The sequence below is a fragment of the Pocillopora damicornis genome, chromosome 1 (genome assembly GCF_964200805.1).
Source record: "Pocillopora damicornis chromosome 1, jaPocDami1.2, whole genome shotgun sequence".
NCBI lineage: Eukaryota > Metazoa > Cnidaria > Anthozoa > Scleractinia > Pocilloporidae > Pocillopora > Pocillopora damicornis.
This window is the reverse complement of record NC_142670.1, coordinates 9432501-9452505: the sequence shown is the minus strand read 5'-3', so window position 1 is coordinate 9452505 and position 20005 is coordinate 9432501. Positions and strand designations below refer to the sequence as shown.

The 20005-nt window shown below is 37.1% G+C and overlaps 1 protein-coding gene and 1 pseudogene across 8 annotated transcripts in view; both read right to left on the bottom strand.

The window, feature by feature from the left end:
- LOC149051840 (replication factor C subunit 1-like) overlaps positions 1 to 20005 on the bottom strand; it is a 362202-nt gene that overhangs the window by 142262 nt on the left and 199935 nt on the right. Inside the window, exons 1-9 of one of the 8 annotated variants that reach the window (XM_089195088.1) lie at positions 13899 to 14029; positions 12456 to 12552; positions 12177 to 12210; positions 11861 to 11934; positions 11188 to 11278; positions 10446 to 10551; positions 9632 to 9802; positions 8772 to 9050; positions 7695 to 7874 (exon numbers count right to left, since the gene is read on the bottom strand). In XM_089195088.1, the coding sequence (XP_089051214.1) occupies positions 7695 to 7874; positions 8772 to 8927 (336 nt within the window). In that variant the 5' untranslated portion in view covers positions 8928 to 9050; positions 9632 to 9802; positions 10446 to 10551; ... (3 more) ...; positions 12456 to 12552; positions 13899 to 14029. Of the gene's footprint in view, positions 1 to 7366; positions 7875 to 8771; positions 9051 to 9508; positions 9558 to 9631; positions 9803 to 10445; positions 10774 to 11187; positions 11279 to 11860; positions 11935 to 12176; positions 12211 to 12455; positions 12553 to 12983; positions 13792 to 13839; positions 14030 to 20005 lie in introns of those variants that run through there. The other 7 variants (XM_089193408.1, XM_089194388.1, XM_089194874.1 and 4 more) reach the window with 7 other exon arrangements.
- Positions 19023 to 20005, bottom strand: part of LOC149051853 (uncharacterized) — a 1378-nt pseudogene continuing 395 nt past the window's right edge.

The window sequence follows — 20005 nt, the reverse complement described above, 5'->3', positions numbered from 1 at the left end:
TAACATGAGCTCTACAGCTCTAATCAGTTGCACAATGAAAATTGATCCTCTGAATCCCTCTGATCTCTAAACGATGTCATTTGTTAATTCTACATGCCTCAAAATATTGAGACTAACGTTTTGCTTTACAACAATTTCCATTAAAAAAATAATGGTAACATATTGACGAGTTTGAAAGATCTAACCTCATCTAATACTCAGTTTCGTGATCAAAATTGCTGTTCTTCTTTAAGAAAGTTATTGCGCTTGTTTTTTTGTTTGTTTGTTTTTTTTGTTCTTTGGATGATTATTTCTTGTTTACATGTTTCTCCATGGCGATTTATTAATTCTGTAATTTAAATTCAGCTCTTTCCCTTTTAGTGCAAAATACTCGCAATCCGCAAAACCCCTTTTCTTCTTAGGGCAGGACATGTTACACTCTGTCATAACTGAATCGATAAGGATGAATCCACAGCGTGAATTATATTGTACCGATGCAATTTCTCTTCAAGTGATCAACTCGATATATCCCTCGTTCAGTATGATACAAATTTGTTTTTTGTCATCTTAGCGTTACAATTCTCTCAAATTTTCATTTTCCGCTCTCACCGAGACGACTTCATAAAGTTTCTAAAAATAATAACGGTAAGCTTTTTTCTTGTAAATAACTCCCGCCAATTCTGCACTAAATATTTTTTGCAGTCAAAAGTGTAGGTGTCAAGTGAAATCACCAGAGGGAGATACAAAGCTAAAGAAATCACATCAATAATATGTATTCTTTATGTAGATTTTTTTTCCAATTTTCTCGTCTTTCGATTATAATGCTACATATTTCTTGATTATGTTTCCTCACCTCAAGAATGCTTGTAATAAATTTAACTCCAACAAAGTTCTTTTCCAAGGAAAATACTTGACTTCTCTTTGTATCTAGAAAAAAGCATATTTAAATCGTTTCGCGTCTTGGAAAGAATTAAAGCGAATACCATAAGTATTCTTCTTAAAGAAATATCTGAGGAATATATTAAAAATTTTTTAAATCTATGTGCTCCATGCATCTTTGTTTACAGAAACCCTCAATTTATCCTACAAGAATTTTATTAATAAACTGTTACTGAAACAGTTGTCTTTAATTTGTGAGAGAAATCTGAGGCCTTAGCTCTGTCTCTTTGAGCTCCAGAATTCTTTGCTGAGTTTGGATGCTGTAAGCGAGACCATAAATAATTGTATAACAGTTCGTACAGACAAGTGACGCACATGATACTGGAATCAGAGCGTCATAGACCCCTCATGGGAAGATAAATAAGCTACTTCAAGGTCTGGTATGTTTCTCCACATGTTAGCCGGCATTGATATTTAATCTGTCGTTTAACCTGATCTGACGAGTAGGGTTTTTTTTCGGTCGTCGGTTACAAATGATTTTTTCCTTCGTCACGAAAGAGCTTAAAATTTCCCTTCTATCATTATGTATTTGAAGACATGAAACTTTCGACATTAATGATCTAAGAAGTATGCAGGATGATCCTTCATGTATCTACTGTATGTCTTGGCTCAGTAACGAGAAATATATAGCTATGTGGGTGAACTTCAGATCGCAAAATCCGATGGTCTAAGATTCGATCCTGCGTTCGTGACGAGTAAACAAGATCGATATTTCTTTCATTCTTTTGTCGCATGTTTTAAATTATTTCTATTTGTATCTTTACTCAATACCCGTTTATATAAATCATTCACTGCATTAGGTCGCTATTAACTTATTCTGTCCTCACCTTAACTCCTGTGAAAATGTGATTTGCTCCACAAGTGTGTAACAAAACGGTGCTCTTGGTAACACCCGGCAGTATTGAAGAAGCTGAATAGGAGCTCATCGAACTCGAAACAGAAAATCGTGTATCATTGTTTATTTCGTGATCGATGATTCTATTTTGGAACTATGCTGTTCTACTATTTACCGGCCAAGTTGAGACTGGGCCTCATACAAGATCTTTTAGGTTTTCATTTTCTTTAATCCCGAGTATAGCACAATGACATAAACATCCTACTTTTTAATTTTTTTTTCCGCTCATGTGATAAACGTTAAACCTCTGCCTGCTTAGGTTGTGGGGCGCCGGGCTGTTGTGCGGGAGGTTCAAGCCCTACAGAACAGAATTCTGCTCCAATATCAGTATTTACTGTGCCCACATTTTTATCTTCCGACGCACGATGTAAACACTCAAGCATCGTGCCCATTTTGTCCGTCATCGCGCGGAAAGGTATATCCACTAAAACTGAACTCTGACAGATAAAAAGTTAGAAATGATACTTCGAACCACCTTGTAGGTACGTAGTTCGAACATTTGAATACAAAAATTTACTCACCATCGACGATTACATTGTCAAGTTTTGCGAGGAGGTGGAATGACGTTCCAAATTTTTTCAAAAATCAGAATAATTAATGATGTGGTTGGTGAGGTTTCGTTTCCATACGTGATCAATAAACCGTATGCATCGTGGTTCTGGGGTTGAAATTTTCATTTTTGTTGACACATTTACCCAATGTCTATTTATACGTTAACGTAGGACCCGCGAGCGAGCCGGAAACCTGTGTTCTGATCGGCTACCCAAGAGTGCAAAATGTATTTTCTTTCGATTCCCACCCTGATTTCCCACAAAAGAATAAAAAAAAGAAATGCTTGTAGCCTGTTTAATTTCGTATCTAAACGGTTTTTTTTTTGTCACATGAATTAAAGCTTTTCCAACAATTTTGGCTAAAACAGAGGTCACACATTCGTTCCAAATGAAAACAAAACAAAGCAAAAATCACAACGAGACTAACAGATTCATTTGGTGATTCTATGGTGCGGGAAAATATTTTGTTATCAAGTAATATATCCTTTGATCCTTTGCTGACGAAGCCTTCGTCTCGGTCTTTAAAATGTAGTGAGGGAAATTGGCCGATGTACAGCCTTCTTAAGCTCACAATTTTTTACTAATGCACTCGCATATATGAGGTATCAGATAACCGCGCGTGGATAGGAATTTTACCGTAAGGTGTTTGTAACATCTTACACAACTTCAGAGAGATAATTCAATTTAAGCAGGTAAATTCGTATCCAAAAGTGGACATGTATCATCATTTTTATTCGAAAGATATTGATAACAAATTTGAATCAAATGCAATTTTTTAAACAAGAGGATCGAATACAGAGATCCGCAGCACCGTGACTCAGCTCGCCGGAAACCAATTCAATTTCGGATATTGTAATACAACAATTTCTCATTACAAGAACTATTTCCTTTAAAATATAATTAAATTCAGCTTCGGGTAAAAAAAACAATTGGGAAAAAACAGCTAACATGGAACTGTCATGTTGATAAATTCGGTTATAATGACGACCTTAGTATCTTTATAGCGGAGCCCGCAGCGCGCGAAGCATAGCCCCATAATTATACGACATAGTAGTAACCCATCAAGCCGAAAAAATTTGGACGTGCGACTGTACGACCGACTGTACAAGGTGTTACTTTTAGCATGCGCGGCCAACTGTACTGCGGGCACTATCTTAGCCATAACGTAATGGAAGGGCGAGGGAGAAGGTAATGCGTAGGCGCGATTGCGCGCGTAACTTGGATACCTCATTAGTAAGCGCCAGGAAACACCGGTGGATGACAATGAAGTGCGCATACTCGAGTGTCGAGCTTCAGTGTAGTGTACCGCGGGCACACGGCTAGGCATTGCACGAGGGATTCACGTGGGCTAGTGAATGTGAAGCCGCGTAAGCAAATAATCTGCAGCCCGCGTTTTGAGCGCGAAATCAAACTGGTGAGGTTGTAGCTGAACAGAAACTCTCAGTACTTCGAAAATTCTAATCAACTCGCGGAGCAACAATACAGGCAGAATCAAGGCTTTGTCAACGGGAGGAAATTGTTACGATTCAAGTTTGTGAGAGAGGGCTTTGAGTGACAATAGGATGAAAAGGAGGAGACTGAGTGACAATAGGATGAAAAGGAAGAGACTGAGTGACAATAGGATGAAAAGGAAGAGACTGAGTGACAATAGGATGAAAAGGAAGAGACTGAATGACAATAGGATGAAAAGGAAGAGACTGAGTGACCATAGGATGAAAAGGAAGAGACTGAATGACAATAGGATGAAAAGGAAGATACTGAGTGACAATAGGATGAAAAGGAAGAGACTGAGTGACCATAGGATGAAAAGGAAGAGACTGAGTGACAATAGGATGAAAAGGAAGAGACTGAGTGACAATAGGATGAAAAGGAAGAGACTGAATGACAATAGGATGAAAAGGAAGAGACTGAGTGACCATAGGATGAAAAGGAAGAGACTGAATGACAATAGGATGAAAAGGAAGAGACTGAGTGACCATAGGATGAAAAGGAAGAGACTGAATGACAATAAGATGAAAAGGAAGAGACTGAGTGACCATAGGATGAAAAGGAAGAGACTGAATGACAATAGGATGAAAAGGAAGAGACTGAGTGACAATAGGATGAAAAGGAAGAGACTGAGTGACAATAGGATGAAAAGGAAGAGACTGAGTGACCATAGGATGAAAAGGAAGAGACTGAATGACAATAGGATGAAAAGGAAGAGACTGAGTGACAATAGGATGAAAAGGAAGAGACTGAATGACAATAGGATGAAAAGGAAGAGACTGAGTGACAATAGGATGAAAAGGAAGAGACTGAGTGACAATAGGATGAAAAGGAAGAGACTGAATGACAATAGGATGAAAAGGAAGAGACTGAGTGACAATAGGATGAAAAGGAAGAGACTGAATGACAATAGGATGAAAAGGAAGAGACTGAGTGACAATAGGATGAAAAGGAAGAGACTGAGTGACAATAGGATGAAAAGGAAGAGACTGAATGACAATAGGATGAAAAGGAAGAGACTGAGTGACAATAGGATGAAAAGGAAGAGACTGAATGACAATAGGATGAAAAGGAAGAGACTGAGTGACAATAGGATGAAAAGGAAGAGACTGAGTGACAATAGGATGAAAAGAAAGAGACTGAGTGACAATAGGATGAAAAGGAAGAGACTGAATGACAATAGGATGAAAAGGAAGAGACTGAATGACCATAGGATGAAAAGGAAGAGACTGAGTGACCATAGGATGAAAAGGAAGAGACTGAATGACAATAGGATGAAAAGGAAGAGACTGAATGACCATAGGATGAAAAGGAAGAGACTGAGTGACCATAGGATGAAAAGGAAGAGACTGAATGACAATAGGATGAAAAGGAAGAGAGTGAGTGACAATAGGATGAAAAGGAAGAGACTGAGTGACCGAAAAAAAAAAAAACAAGAAGTAAAAGACGTAAAGGGAGTCGAGAAAAACGCGTTAGAAAGTTAGAGAGGACACCAATATGGTTGAATACGGTGAAAAGAACGCGAAAGAGAACAAGATAGACATAAGTAAAAACGCAAATATCTAGCGAAGAGTAACGCGAGGAAACTCATGTAGTGTAAGGCCTGGGTTTTATCTTGGTTCGAGACCCCCAGCAGAGTTTCAAGACTTAAAAGAATGGCGACCGTTACCGCATGGATTAGCGACTAAATACAGGAATGGCTCCGATCTGTGATTGGATGATAAAAATAATAAAAGTTAATAAGTTATATCTTAACTCCTTGATCGTGAGTATTGTTAACCGCGTGTCTCGAAGCGGAACAATGAAATATCAATGTGAAAACACCGATGTGTCAAACAAGATATGGCTGCCTATATAACAAAGAGAAGGCAGAGTCTATCTTGTTCAGCGAGGTCGTTCAGCGATATTCCGGCGATGAAAAAGTCATCCGCTGCCAAGCTCTGCTGACAAAAGACAAAAGTTCAGGCGAACGACTACAGACTGGAGCCATTCCTGTATTTCACCGCTGACAGGAATGGCTCCAACTCATGCGTATATCAACTTTTTTTGTTCTGGCTAAATAATTTATAGACTGAGATTAAAAGTGAAAGAGCGGTTTATTAGGTTTTTCTTATGTTGAAGCCTACAGCGCTTGCAAATGAAGCCCTCTTTTATTTCTACAGGGTCATGTAGTTTCTAAGTTTTCAATAACGCAGCAACTGCATGTCGCGTTTGGAAAATCACGCAATGTTGCGTGACGTTGCAACCGATGTTTTTAATTTACAGTATGCACTGCTAGATAAATATGGCTTGGCCGCAATCGAGGGAGTTTTTTTCGTGGAAAACTGATTTTCTAGGTAATTGTTCACATGAAGGACAAATCCATTCATCGGGCTTTTCATCTGTTTTTGCACAACACCTAGAGGAAGGAAGTCGCGGACTAATTTTGCTCCACCAGACCCAGAAAAGGAAAAAAAACAAAACAAACCAAAACAAAAACGTCTTACCAGTCAAACCAGTGGCAGTAGCTCTCGCACTGAATCATATCAAAGTACCTTGATTGTTTGCAGTGATGGCAAAACCAATCTTCTAATAGTTTTCGGCAATAACAAGAAAGAATAAAATGATTTTATAAAACTTGTTCTAAAATTAATAAAGGCTGTTCATCACATGACGCTGTACTGGAACGAGTATATCTCGTTTGCTACTGTATCACACTACTGTATTAGACAAGGTATTTATACCACTCAAATTTAAGAAAGAATGAGTAGAACATAAACCACATTTTCTGTAAAGTACACGAGCCATCCTAACCTCATTTGCTAACTGCTTTCCAGGCATCATCTGTAAAAAACCTTTTCAATTTTTCAAATTTGAAAATTTTCAGCTAAAACCGTGGCTCCTAAAAAATATTTCTCACTTTGCCTAAAAAATTTTCAAAAGAAATTTTCAAATTTTCACAACTTTGCTTGTTCCTACTCGTGGGTCCAGCCAAGCTCATATGGTCATTGGCCCTCACAATAGCCGCTAACAATGGCTTATAAATATAAGCGTTTAGTGTTAACTTGTAAAACTCCCTGAAGAAGTTGCGACAGTTGGACGAAACGCGTCAGAGAAAAAGGAAGTTTTACCGACAACTGCTGTTCGCACAGCGTTGCTCACCGGTTTAGTTTTAAATTTTTAAAAATTAAAAAAAAATTGTTTAAAAATGATTAAAAAATTATTGAAAATTTTTTTTTTAAATGTTAGACCCGGAGCTATTCCAGTGTCAGCGGTGAAATACAGGAATGACTCCTATCTCTGGTCGTCCGCCTGAACTGACTAAATGAGTTTTGTCAGCGGAACTTGTCAGCAGACGACTTTTTCATCGCCTGAATATCGCTGAACGACCTCACCGAACAAGAAAGGCTGCCTTCCCTTCGCTACGTAAGTAAGCAGGAATGGCAATCGAGTACGACAAATCGATATCGAGCTCGGTTGCCCAGAAACAAATATTGATCCCAAGGAGGGAAATACGACCTTAAACCAGTTAAAGGTCTCTTAACAAAGAAACATTTAATGAACTCCACAGTACAAGTTTATGCTCATGGAAAAAAAAAAACTCTTTTAGAAGCCAACAACAAAAAAAAAAATGATAAATTTCTACCATGGTAAATTTTTCAGTTCTTGTTAGTTTGCTATACAGACTTACAAATTGTCAATGAATTGTGTTAATCTATGCAAATTTGTGGCAAGTTTCTAAGGTGTTTTTACAGTAAGCTGCACCCAGATTTGTTATAAAAATTTAGTGAAAAAGGTACAGCTTATATGTTTATGTTCACAGTTCTCTTTTTTCCTCTTTTGAGCTGTGCATTACAATGTACCTTGGAAAGTTTACTCTCCCCAGGATCCCGTCCCATGATGACATAACTTGTTTTCTTGCTGACTGATTGGGTAACTTTTCCACCATATCTTTGAATCAGATCTGCTGCCTCCTCTCTCTCAATACTTTCCAAGATTCCCGTAATAACAAATGTCAGTCCATCCAAACAATTTACTGCCTCCTAAAAATTTAAATTATCAAGTGCATGCATAATTCAAGATGAGCAGACAAATAATTAATTCTTCCCTTGAAGGCCTCTTAACACTGTCCAAACTGAAAAGTTATAAATGGCAAAATAGTAAAAAACTCTGTAGATACACCATAAACATTCCAGATCAATGTCACCATCTGCGCACCCATCCCTCCCCTAACCCAACAACCATCAACTGCTTACAATTAAGGGTTAATGTTGGATTAGGGGAGGGGTAGGTAGACAGTTTCTCAGATACTGACATTGGACCAACATTTGAACAACAACTGAGAGTAAAAGGATAAAATACATTTGTTTGTTTAACCCTTTAACTCCCATGAGTGACCAAGACAGAACTTCTCCTTACAATATCGATACAATATCATGCAGACAAGTGATGAGAATAAATAATCAAGCAGGGGATTGATCCAAGACCAAATTCTCCAAACTAACATTACAAGACTTGTATGACAGACAGTAAGGAGAATTACTATTGACATCTCAGAAGTAAAGGGTTAAAGCATGCATTTTACAATTTTTTCACGTAAACTGTATCTGCAGATTTTCCAAATAAGCCTAATAAATAATTCTAATAATCTTCATTTTCCTTTGTCTTGCATCTCTCATTAAAATTTGAAAAGATGGAAACAAACCATAAAGAGCTTTGAGAGATAATAATAATTTAACTACCAGAAGAAACTGACATGTAACTTCTCCTGAGAATATCCATAGATTATCCAGCAAACACACAATAAGGATACTAAAACTTATCAGGTACATGTAGTTGTTATAATGATCTAACAACAAACTCTCATTATTAATTTAAAGAAAAATGTGTAGCAGCTAGAGGGGAGAATTAACAATCAGATCTTGGTCTTTGAAACCTACCTGAGGGATTTCCTTTGAACCAAGTGTCCTAGGACCATCTCTTGCCATAAAACCATGGTAGCCAGATTTTTTCTTTTCCAATGAGGGTGGAATTTCAACCACTTCCTCTGATTTTGACACCTTCTGGTGTTCCTTGGGTTGGAGTTTCTTTAACATCTTTTTTTCCTTTTTCAGAGTAACAGTTTTCTTTGGACTTGGTTTTGAGTCTCTAACTGGATTTTCTGGAACTGTGGCAGCTTTGGCAGCCAGTTTACAAGCAGGAGTTGTCTTTGGTACTTACTGAAAAGTCCATGGATAAAATTTGAAATTTAAAATATTCTAACAGCAAAGAGTTGTCCTCACAAGGCAAGAGTTGTTCCAAATAGGAATGTTGATAGTAAAAGACACTGCTGCTTTGAAAAATGGAGACAAAGTGGCAGAATCTCCCTGGATTGTCAGAGTGAAAATCACCAAGAATGTACCTTAAAGTTTTGTCACTATTGTTACTGTTTTTGTATAAATTCTAGGTACAGTAATGGCAGTATTTTGAGTAGTGTTAGTATTGTAAGTAATGTTTTGTTGCAAGTATTGTTAGTAATGTGTCATAGTAGGACAGGTTTACATAATTATACAAAATGTAACACCAGTTAACAAATTTGAGTAAGCTTTTGGATCTTAAACAAAGCCAAATTTAGTCATAAAATGTTACTGTTTCATCTAAAAGTAACTTATTCAAGTGCTTAATTAATGACACATACCTTACACATGCAATCATATCAGATCCAATCCATTCTAGTATCAGGGTACCTGGTTCAATTAAGTATTATTAGTAATGATTAATTTTGCAACAATAAAGTATGGTAATCAAAAGGCTTAGAAACCTTTTCCTTCTCAGGGGAAGGCTTTTTAACCTCAGATTTCTATTCTGAGAAGTCTTCCTTTCTTTTCTTTGATGGTTGCTGTTGTGTGATGGTTGACATTCCCATTTTCTCTTCCTTCTTTTTCTCTCCCATTTTTATACTCTTCTTTTCTATTCACTTTGGGTCAGATCTCTGTGGGAAATGAAAACAAAAAAAAATTATTGATGGTTCAACAGGGAATTAAGGGATGGTCATTTTGTAGGCTTAAAACTCTGGATCAAGCTTAAAATTTGCACTCTTAAGAGTGATCAATTTTCTAATTTCTCACAATAATACCAATTCACAGTCAACTGAGCAGCAATGTGATGAGAAGAAAGAAAATCATCAGACAAGAGGATATCACTTGATTGAACACCATATTCTCAAAGATATTTTCATGACACTTGTGTGACAGACAGTAAAGAGAATTGATTTTAATATCTTGGAGGTGAAAGGACTTGTTCCTTTAAGGCAGCCCATGGTGTTGTTTCTGCCAGAACTATTCCTCAATTGGTCACTACTGGCACCCATTGATTTTGTGACATGGTATGTGTTCACTGTAGACCATCCTGATATAACTATAACAGATTGGCAGAGGGTTTTACAAGGGATGCATGATTACGCCCAAAAGTTAACATGTGATGCATGAATTTTATAGAAAGGCAAGGTATGGTGAGATTTGAAGTTTTCCCTATTCAATGCATGATGCATGAAATACTGTTAAAAATACACTGGATGCCTGAATTTTTCTTTACAAAAAAAATTGTGGGTGGAAAAAGTGTAGTTAGTTATTCACCTGTTTTCTTTTATTAGCAAATGTTTTCCTGGATTCCCTTTCAACTGGAGTAGAACCAAAGAAATCAAGTGCAGAAGTTGCTTTTTTCTTTTTAGGTTTGACTGGACTGAAGCAAGAATAACAATCCATGTGTTAAATATTTCAGTAACACAACAACATTGTATTAAATTCACCTTTGATGACACTGTCTTTATTATTTTGCTGTTGTTTTTTTGGTTTGTTTGTTTTTCATTTTCAACCCTGAACACATTAATATCATGTATGCACATTCTCTAAACTGTTCTCTATGTGTTTCTGAGGGTACTGACAAGGAAGACAACAAAACAAGAGTTTAGTTGGTGATCATTTCCTTTATTCTTGTGCCCTTAACCTTGACACCTGTGTGTAACATGTGCCTATCCAAAAGTTAAAATTTTGGAGAAATCAGAAAAGCAAACACAATTCACAGTAAGTTTTAATAAATCATCTTTCCCCGCAAAGAAGCTCCAGTGAAAGAAGACCATCTAAATAACTTACTTCCAACACAAAAAGTGATTGATGCACATTAATGTTTGATTCAGGAGGGATATTGTAAAGAGAAATTAGATGCTGGTAATTCTTCACAGTCAAAGGGTTAAATGTATTAGCATAAGAGGGAAGAAGAAGCCAGATGCTTCTCCAGAGCAATATTTTATGTTCTAAATGAACACCATGGTTTGGTACTGAAATGTCAAATATAATGAAAGAGAATGATGAAAGATACCTCTCTTTAACTTGCTGGACCTCTTTAGAAGCTACATTGTCTGTCTGTTTTGCAGGCTTTTTTAATTAGCTGGGCACAACTTCTTCCTCATCTGTAGAAACCACATCAAAATGTAACTCAAGTGCTATAATATTCAAATTCTATTTGAGGCAGAGTGGTCTAATGGTAAGTGTGCTGAACCCTGAATGAAGCAGATGGCTTTGTCTTCTTTAGCAAGCTAATACATAAGCAATGTTAAAGGTCACACAATGTTAAAAAACTGACATCACCTTGCTGTACCTCAAGCTTACCTCACACTAAATATTTCCCTATCCAGCCCTCCCACTCCATCAATAAGCAGAGTCTGCTAAAAAAACACCCTTGTGTCGAACTCAGTCACGTAAAGATATTTGGCAATCTTATTTATAATGAAAAGTATCCAAAACGTTTTCACATTCACATGAAATTTAAGACGATCGCATTTTGAAGATAAAGAAAACCAAAGAAAAAAATTAAACCAAATTCATATTTTCACTCTTTCTATCCTGTTAATAAAACTGTTAATCCTATGAAAATTAAAGATATTTATGTAAAAAAAAGATGAAATCACAATTCCCGTGAAGATAAAGTCTCCACATCACCTTTCACATAAAAAGTATCACGCACCCCCAATAATTAGACATAATTTCCTTACCTGAGTCCAAGCTGATTGGTCTTCTACTTTTCTTAGCTTTTGAACTCTCCTCCTTCTTTACTGATGTGGCTTTTCTGAAACAGAGATGCATGAAAGAGAACCAGGTACTGAATACAACCTGACATCAGTATCCATATTCTCCATATTGTTCTCTATGCATTTTCTAAGGAGCTGATAAGGAGAATTTGTTTAATAATCAAGGGCTTCTATAGTTGGTGATCATATCCTTGACTCTTGATTCAAGGCTGATATTAGGGTCAAAGAGTTTAACTACAACTGTATGAAATGGAATGAAATTGAAAAACAAATCACATACCTGATTTTTGGAGGAAGAGGATCTTTACCAGAATCTAAAATAGATGTAATATTAATTTAGAAATAGGGTCAGGACATCATTGTGATGTTGTATGGATAATTATGTGAATCTTTTTATATCATGTTTTTGTAATTATTATAATGCAAATTGCATCTGGAATTGACAAGGACACTGTACAGCACAAAACACGATTAATACTAATACAGAGGTATAACAGTCTGTGTAGAGTCTCAACATCTGTTCCTTTTGAAACTGTTTGTGTTCATCCTAAAACATTACCTGAGTCAACAATGTTTTCTCCTTTCTTCTTCCTCTTCTGATTTTGTTTTGGTTTTTGTTTTCAGGCAATGTCATCATCTTCACTTCTTGATAAACTCTGCCCAGCAAATAAACAATTACATATTTTTATTCACACAACATGAGATAAATTTGCTTCTTTTGACCTACATGTGTAACAATAACAACTGGATAAGATGAAGGGGGGTGTTGTTCCTTGGAGCACAACTTTCTTACAACTGAAGACATTTTCTTCCAACACAGAAAATTGAGAGAAGACACCAGGTGTAGAAACCAATCCCCCTCCTAGCCCCAGTCCACAAGTTTGACTTTTGCACAGATCATGCAAATAAAAAAGGTGCGAGCTTGAGTTAAAAGGCAATTGCAAGTACATTGTTACACCAGCCATATTCCCAAATTGTCAAGTAAATTGCTCTTTTATCAAGTGACAAATGTTTCCTAAATTGTTGGTATTGCTTATGTTATACATAATTATTTCATGTTACTTGTATTTCCTGTGTTATTTCCCACCTCATAATTATTCAGTCTGTTCTTGATGTATTATGTTCGTAATACTTTACGTAGAAACCACTGGCAATGGCATGTAAATAGAAGAGTTCAGTTCAGTCATCAGGAAATTAAACTTATCTAAAATTTATTGTTGGCACGTTGGTTACACCAGGCTTGTGGAGAAAATAGTCTGAGTAAGGTGAAGTCTCAATGTTTCTTTATCAATCACCTTTCAAGTTAATCAACAATTTCATTTTCCCTTCAGTCTGAGTAAATGAAAGATTACCTAGTACTTGTCAAAATTTGAAATAGGCATTAGAATTGCATACTGCAACTGCTCTGCAGAATTAGTAAACTGCAGTTTGAAAAAATTTTTAAGGAATGCTTAAGTCCTGGATATTTCAACGTTGAGTGAAATTTAGGTAGCAGTGTATCACATCACACTGTTCAACCCTTAAACTCCCAGATGTAATTAACATGTAACTTCTCCCTAAAATATCTCTACAATATCCAACAAAAGGGTAATGAAAAAAGTTGTTATCTTGATCTAAAAACAAATTCTTATAACAAATGTACAAGGAAACTTCTAGAAACAAGTGGGGAGAATTAGAAAACAGATCTTGGGAGTTAAAGAATGAAGACAAAATTGCTTCGTGTTATGACCTTGTTAAAGATAAAAAACAAAGGCAAACATTGTAACTTATCAGCCTCACTCAGCTACCCTGACATACTCAGGGTATTAAAAATTACACTTACAAAGTTAGTTAACACACAGTATCACACCATTTTTCACGTTCCAGCCCAGAAAGATACCTTAGGTTGGATATTATGTAGTGGAATGAAACTCTTGGTTAAAACATGTTGTAAAATTACCTACCATGTGCCAAATAAAAGATTCATGACAGAGGAAATTTTACCATGTATGGCAATACATACCAATTTTAGCGAAATTCTGCCGCTGAGAACTAAAACGACTGACAAACCATTTTAGTATAGTGATGTGTTCACATCACTCTCCGACATTTCGCGCCATCTTTGATAATCTCCTGTACTTCAGTCAGCGGTCATCAACTTAGCTAGTTTCCAGACTCCTGCTATTTCTCTTCCGCTAATTTTCCGAAAAAAACAATAGGTCATAAGATAACCATTATCTAATTCAAATTCACGGAAGCAAATGAAAGGAGCTGTCAGACGAGAGAGGTTGAACCACGTGCAGTTGCCCTAATAGATTGCTTTGAAAATGGCAAATAGATCCGCGGAGAACACTTCTCAGGGGTACGTACTCTGTTGTGGATGTCGATATTTCCATGAATGACTGCGCCCCAGATTCGCGCCGGCTCGTTCTGCGATTTGGTTCTTTCGTTGCGCTGTCGTCTCTTCGAGGTATATCGTTTGTTTATTGAAAAATATTCAAATTCGCAGCGTGAAATTTGCAAAACGTTATTTGAAGTTTTATACGCTGATATTCAAGAACAGTTTCATGTAATATACAATGACCCTATAGAAAAAAAAACTGCGCATAAAAGTTCTACAGATTGGACTTGAATGGAATAAGTGAGGTCGTGCACGTTTTCCCAAACTTAAAATTACACTGGTTTCTAAATTGTGTTTGCTTGAGTGGTAGCAGATGATGGAGTTTATGCGCAGAATTGGATACAACTGAGTCAAAGAGTTAACGTTTGTAACACTCTTCTTTGCGTCTGTCTTTCAAATATCTGATTTCATAAAATGTATTTAGTCTCTATTGTAAAACTAGAATCGACCATATCTCCAGAATTTTAAGGGCTTACTGTGATTTGATAAACGAAACGAAACGAAACAAACTGAAAATATGAACATCTCCGTGGTGTTCTTAGCTGATCAAATCCTCTTTTGTATTTAAAGGAAGGACTGCGCCATTTAGCCATAAAATGTAGATCTATAATTACAAAAAAAAAAAAAAATCCGTGAAGCTGCAGCATCGATGTTCGTAGTCGACGAATGATTCGATTGCGTGATATGACACCTTCCCTGAAAAATATCGCGTGACTAGAGTTGTTTTGCAGCATGTTTCTGATTGGAAAATAATAACGATAAAAAGAGTTTTCGTTGAGGTTTCAGTAATAATAATGGTTGTTGTGTTATCATTTGTATGAGTTCTGGACTGAACTGACCGGTTCATCCATAAGGGGGGCATTGGGATTTTCGATAATTTTTTAGGATCGGTTTTTGTGCCATGGAATTTTGGTTTTTCAGATTGTGTGTTCATTACGGCTTGCGGATTTTCCGTTCTTTAGCATATGTTTTTCGGTTTCGTCATAAATACTTGTCTTATGGGTTTCGGATTTGGTTTCCAAAGTGGTTTTCGGATTTTCCCATTTGGATTCCGGTTTCTCTTCGATCCAAGCGGCCACTGATCTCGAATAGCCGCGAAACCTCTGTATGTTCCTTTTGTCAACACTGTATCGGATCGATCAGGGTTTTGAGGACTGGGATGTGAACACCTATAGATTTTGACGGTTTTGCATGAGGTTTTCGATTTTGATCGAATTTTTTTTGCGGTTTTGCGGTTGTGGATAATTTTTTCGACGGCTTAGAGGTTCCTAATAGACCCTCTCATCCTTCCGTACAGTGGAGTTCCACACGGGTTCTTGTTTTGCAAATTGAAAATCTCTCTTTCTAAAATAACAGATCTTCATTTTCGTTCTGTTCCGTGTCTTAAATTACAGTAAGCCTCGTGTAGTTATTTCCTCTGAAATTGTATGTGGATCTTTTTATACAGATTTTCATTCTCAAAATTATCAATTTAGGTGCCTCACAATTATCAAAGAGAGTCTGTTTGATCTTGGCTGTCTTCTTCTTTCTGTAAATGAAATACTGAAGTAACCTTCATCAGAAAATGATGACAAAATTGTTTACATATCATAATAATTTGATTTAGCACCCTTCTTCCAAAAAGCAACCCCTCTGGAATAAGTGCCCCCGTCCCCCCTGTTTTATATCAGAAAGTTAGAAAGGGGATGATGTTTTGCTAAAACTTCACTTGTAATTTCATGCTTGCACAATTGATCATTATTATTACATGTATTATTATTATTTTTAAGTTTGTCATAATTTTTATACTGGCCTTTGTCAAGCAAAGGGTCAAATCTGGACTTCAAAACTGCAATGGATATCCTGGTTTGCTGATGTGAGTACAGAATTGATTAATAGAGCAAAAAGGTCAAGGCTTATATTGAAGGTCAGCAACATATAGTCTAATCATTGTGTACTTTTAAGTAGTTGTACTAAGTCTAAGTGACACCAATTAAGCAAGCTACATGTACTTTTTTTTTGAAAAAGTTGCTACTTGTAATTCTAAGCAAGGGGATGTGCTGTTGGTTTGGGTGGCATTTTCATGACTCACTTAGCTACAATGGGGTTACATTTTCAATAGAGTTACTAGATTGGGGACCAATACATTTTCATGATTTGGAAAATTTTCCTACATCAAAGTAAGGATTTACAAATAGGAAGGTTCATATTAGATTGAAATGTACCAGAATATTAATGCACTGAAGATGAAAAGTAAAGTGTTCTAAATTCATGTAAACAAATGTGTTGCTTCATTTTAGGATCATGACCTACTTAAAAGACTTTGTAGTATAGCTAGATAGATGCATCTATAAACAGAAATTGACTAAGTTGAGATCACAAGTATTACATTTCTGGTAAAGTGACTAACTTAGCAGATGGGGTGTATTGTTGGCCACAGAATAGACTATAATAGGGCAGGTATTCCAAGAGGCCAGCAGCACATGGGTAGATGGGATCACAAAAATAACACTTCCCGTAAAGTGACTCACTTAGCAAATGAGGTGTATAATTGGCCACAGGGTAGACTATAATGGGACAGGTTTTCTGAGAGGCCAGCGGTACATACACAGCAAAAATTGACCCAAAAACTCTGCCACCCCTGATCTATCAGGAAATTGTGCCATTTCAGTCAGAATATAAACATAGTGCAATAATATGAGGCATTCCCTTATTGAATGGGTTTAATGGGAGTGTATTTTTAAGTGAGCTATTTGGGTGCCACTGTTTTACCAATGTTTGTGTGGTTTCCTTTCAGACCATTTGATTTTTTAAGTGATTTTGGCAACAGATTCACCTTTGCTGTTATATTTGGAGCCACTTCCAGCACATGCCTGAAGGTGTTTTTACAACCAAAAAATGGAATTTTTCAAATGCCTGACCCAGCTGGATGGGTGCAGGGTAAGTGGTCATACCATGGCAACCTGACTTTGAACAAATTGAGTGTTTGTTTGTTTTACTTTTTTTTTTCTCTCACTGTTAAAATCATTTTAAAGACTATAGTAGCTCTAGTTTAACTCAGTTGCCATGGGCCAGTATTAGTTTATGAACAAATTTTAATATAGTTATATAGAATTTAACATACAGTTTAAATGACCAAGAGGAAATACATGCATTGTCAGGGTTTTCAGGCATTTGGTTTGTGTCTTAGCCAGCTGTTAGCATCCGTGCTGTATTTGTTGCATTCTCCAGAGTTTGCAGCCGTACTCCTTTGGATGTGAAGGCCTTGGGGCCGACCTCATCCAGCGGTATACCTTATCAGTGTATGCGTTGGTTCACCATGTGCCCGTATTGTGTTTGCTGTTCTATAATGTGGGATTCTTGTCCTTGAGGATAGTGGTTCTTGGGGTTTCCCCTCCTCAACCCTAATTGCAGGGTTTCTTTTGCGGGGTCTATTTCAGCAAGCTGCCAGTTTAGCAATGGATAGGCCAGTTGGTGTTCTAGCACCTTGGGGTGTGACTGTAGTTGCAGCTCTTGGGCCCCTTGGGCACCTAGCCTCCAATTGTGATGAGGGTGTGAACTTGATATTAAGTTGTTTATCTGGAATATTTAGACAGGCTGGCTCAGTTTGGCTTTTAAAAGCAGGTGTAAATGTGGGCCTCTATAAATGATAACAAGGCCAGATGACCACACTGGAAGCCACATTCGTTACTCTTTGTTGAAGTCTGTAAGTTGTTTTACTCTTTAACTCTCAAGATCTGATTATTAATTAATTCTCCCCTCTAGCTGCTGCACAATTGCATATTCATTAGTTATGAGAACTTTTCTGTTAGATCAAGAAAACGTCTTCTACCTGAGAAGTTTGGGTATTCTCATCACCTGTTTGCAGGATAATGTAAGGATATTATAGGGAGAAGTTACCTGTTAATCATTTCTGGGAGTTAAAGGGTTAATGTCCCCTGCTTATAACCAGTACAGAGAAGATGTAGGAGAGTATGGGGCCTGTGGTTTATCATTCTTAGCCAAAAGGACTAGAATGTCTAACCATTTGTAGATGTTGTATCAAATGCAGCACATTCCCCTCAGTTATTTTAAGACCCTGAGTGTTGTTGTGGTCTGGGGCTTGAACCCTCAACTACCAACACAGCCTTAACACCTTCACTATATAAAAAGAAATGACAAGGACACATCCAAACTGATAGCTAGATACTTTAATCTCCCTAATCATTCTGGGCGGCATATGGCACTTTGTGGCCTTTCCCTACATCTAGGTAGTTTGAAGGGTCGCAAAAAACTTCTCTCAAATAGTCACTCTTAAACCCCACGGTATCAACAACTAATTTATTCTTGTTTTCTCATCACCATATTCCCACCAATAGCATAGCTCCATTTTCTGCCTATAAATACACACACAACCCACAGTTCCTCCAACTGCTCTGATGAAGGGCTATTGCGCACGAAATGTCAGCTTTTAAACTCTATAAAGTGGCCAATTTCCATTATCAACTCAGTCAATAATACTAAATTACCCTGTTATACTCTCCCACTGACACAGCACCACAGTTTCTATACAAAGTTACCCCCTTTACCTGCACAGCAGTCCAACACTCAACATGAGCTAGCAGAAAAAAAAAATTAATTCCTCTGTTTTAATTAGTTTTTCAGAATATTGTCGCTGTTCTTGTGTACAGGATCCTGTTCTACCCATTTTTTGCCTGTCTGACAACTGACAACAGACTGGTTGGGTCCTTAATGGGTTTTCTTTATGTTACAATCAGGTGAGCTAGCTATTACTTTGTTTACGAATACCAATTTAATCAGACGGTGAGTTTGTTTTTTAATTATCAAATACAGTTCTCAGAACTCTACAGTTGCCAATACTTACTTCAAATATTACTCTGATGTGAAGTACTATTATTTGCTTTGAAATAAGTGATATTTGTGTTAATTTTGGACCATGTTTTGTACACATGTCCTGGTAAATAGGGAACACAGCGTGGCTTACATGTGAAACAATAGACTAATTTGGTTCTCTCTGCTTAATTAACCCTATCAGCCCCAAGGGTAGTCAGCATGTAAGTTCTCCCTCCAGTAATATTGCTGAATCATTCATCGAGAACATAAGAATAACAAAAAGATTGCCAACTCAAGACACTCTGATTACAATATGAATTCTTCTCATCAGCACCAATGGAAATTTATCGTGAAGAGTCTAGAGAATATGGATATTGATCTTAACCCTTTAACTCCCATAAGTGACCAAGAGAGAATTTCTCGTAATAGTGTAGTTTGATCGTCTGGGTGAGTAGTCCTGAGAAGGACTGTTGTCGGTAGTGGTGACTGACGTTTCGACAACCCGAGCAGAAGTCATCTTCAGAGTCAAGTGAATAGTTGTTGTCTGTCGAATGTTCTTAGTCCGGTGTGTATAAACTGATTGGTCGGTTTTTCCGCGATGTTATTGGCTGTAAGACTCAAGTGGCGTAGGTCGGTCGTGATTAGTCAGTCTTGATCCGTTAGTAAAGTTAGGTCGTTCTGTTTGGTTCGTTTGTAATGTTAGTGTCATGTTTGTATGGTGCCGGTAGTGGTTGACACCTGTTAAGGGGAGTCAGTTCCAAGTTAGTAAACCAGCTTTCCAGAGTCAGTCGTTGAAAGTAGTTGGTGTTGTAGGTTAGGCATTGCGCAGAGTCCCAGTTAATAGTGTGGTTCGTAAGTCGGTGTTGTTCAGCAATGTGACTGTTGACATCGCCTTTCCTCGTCGCTCGTTTGTGCTC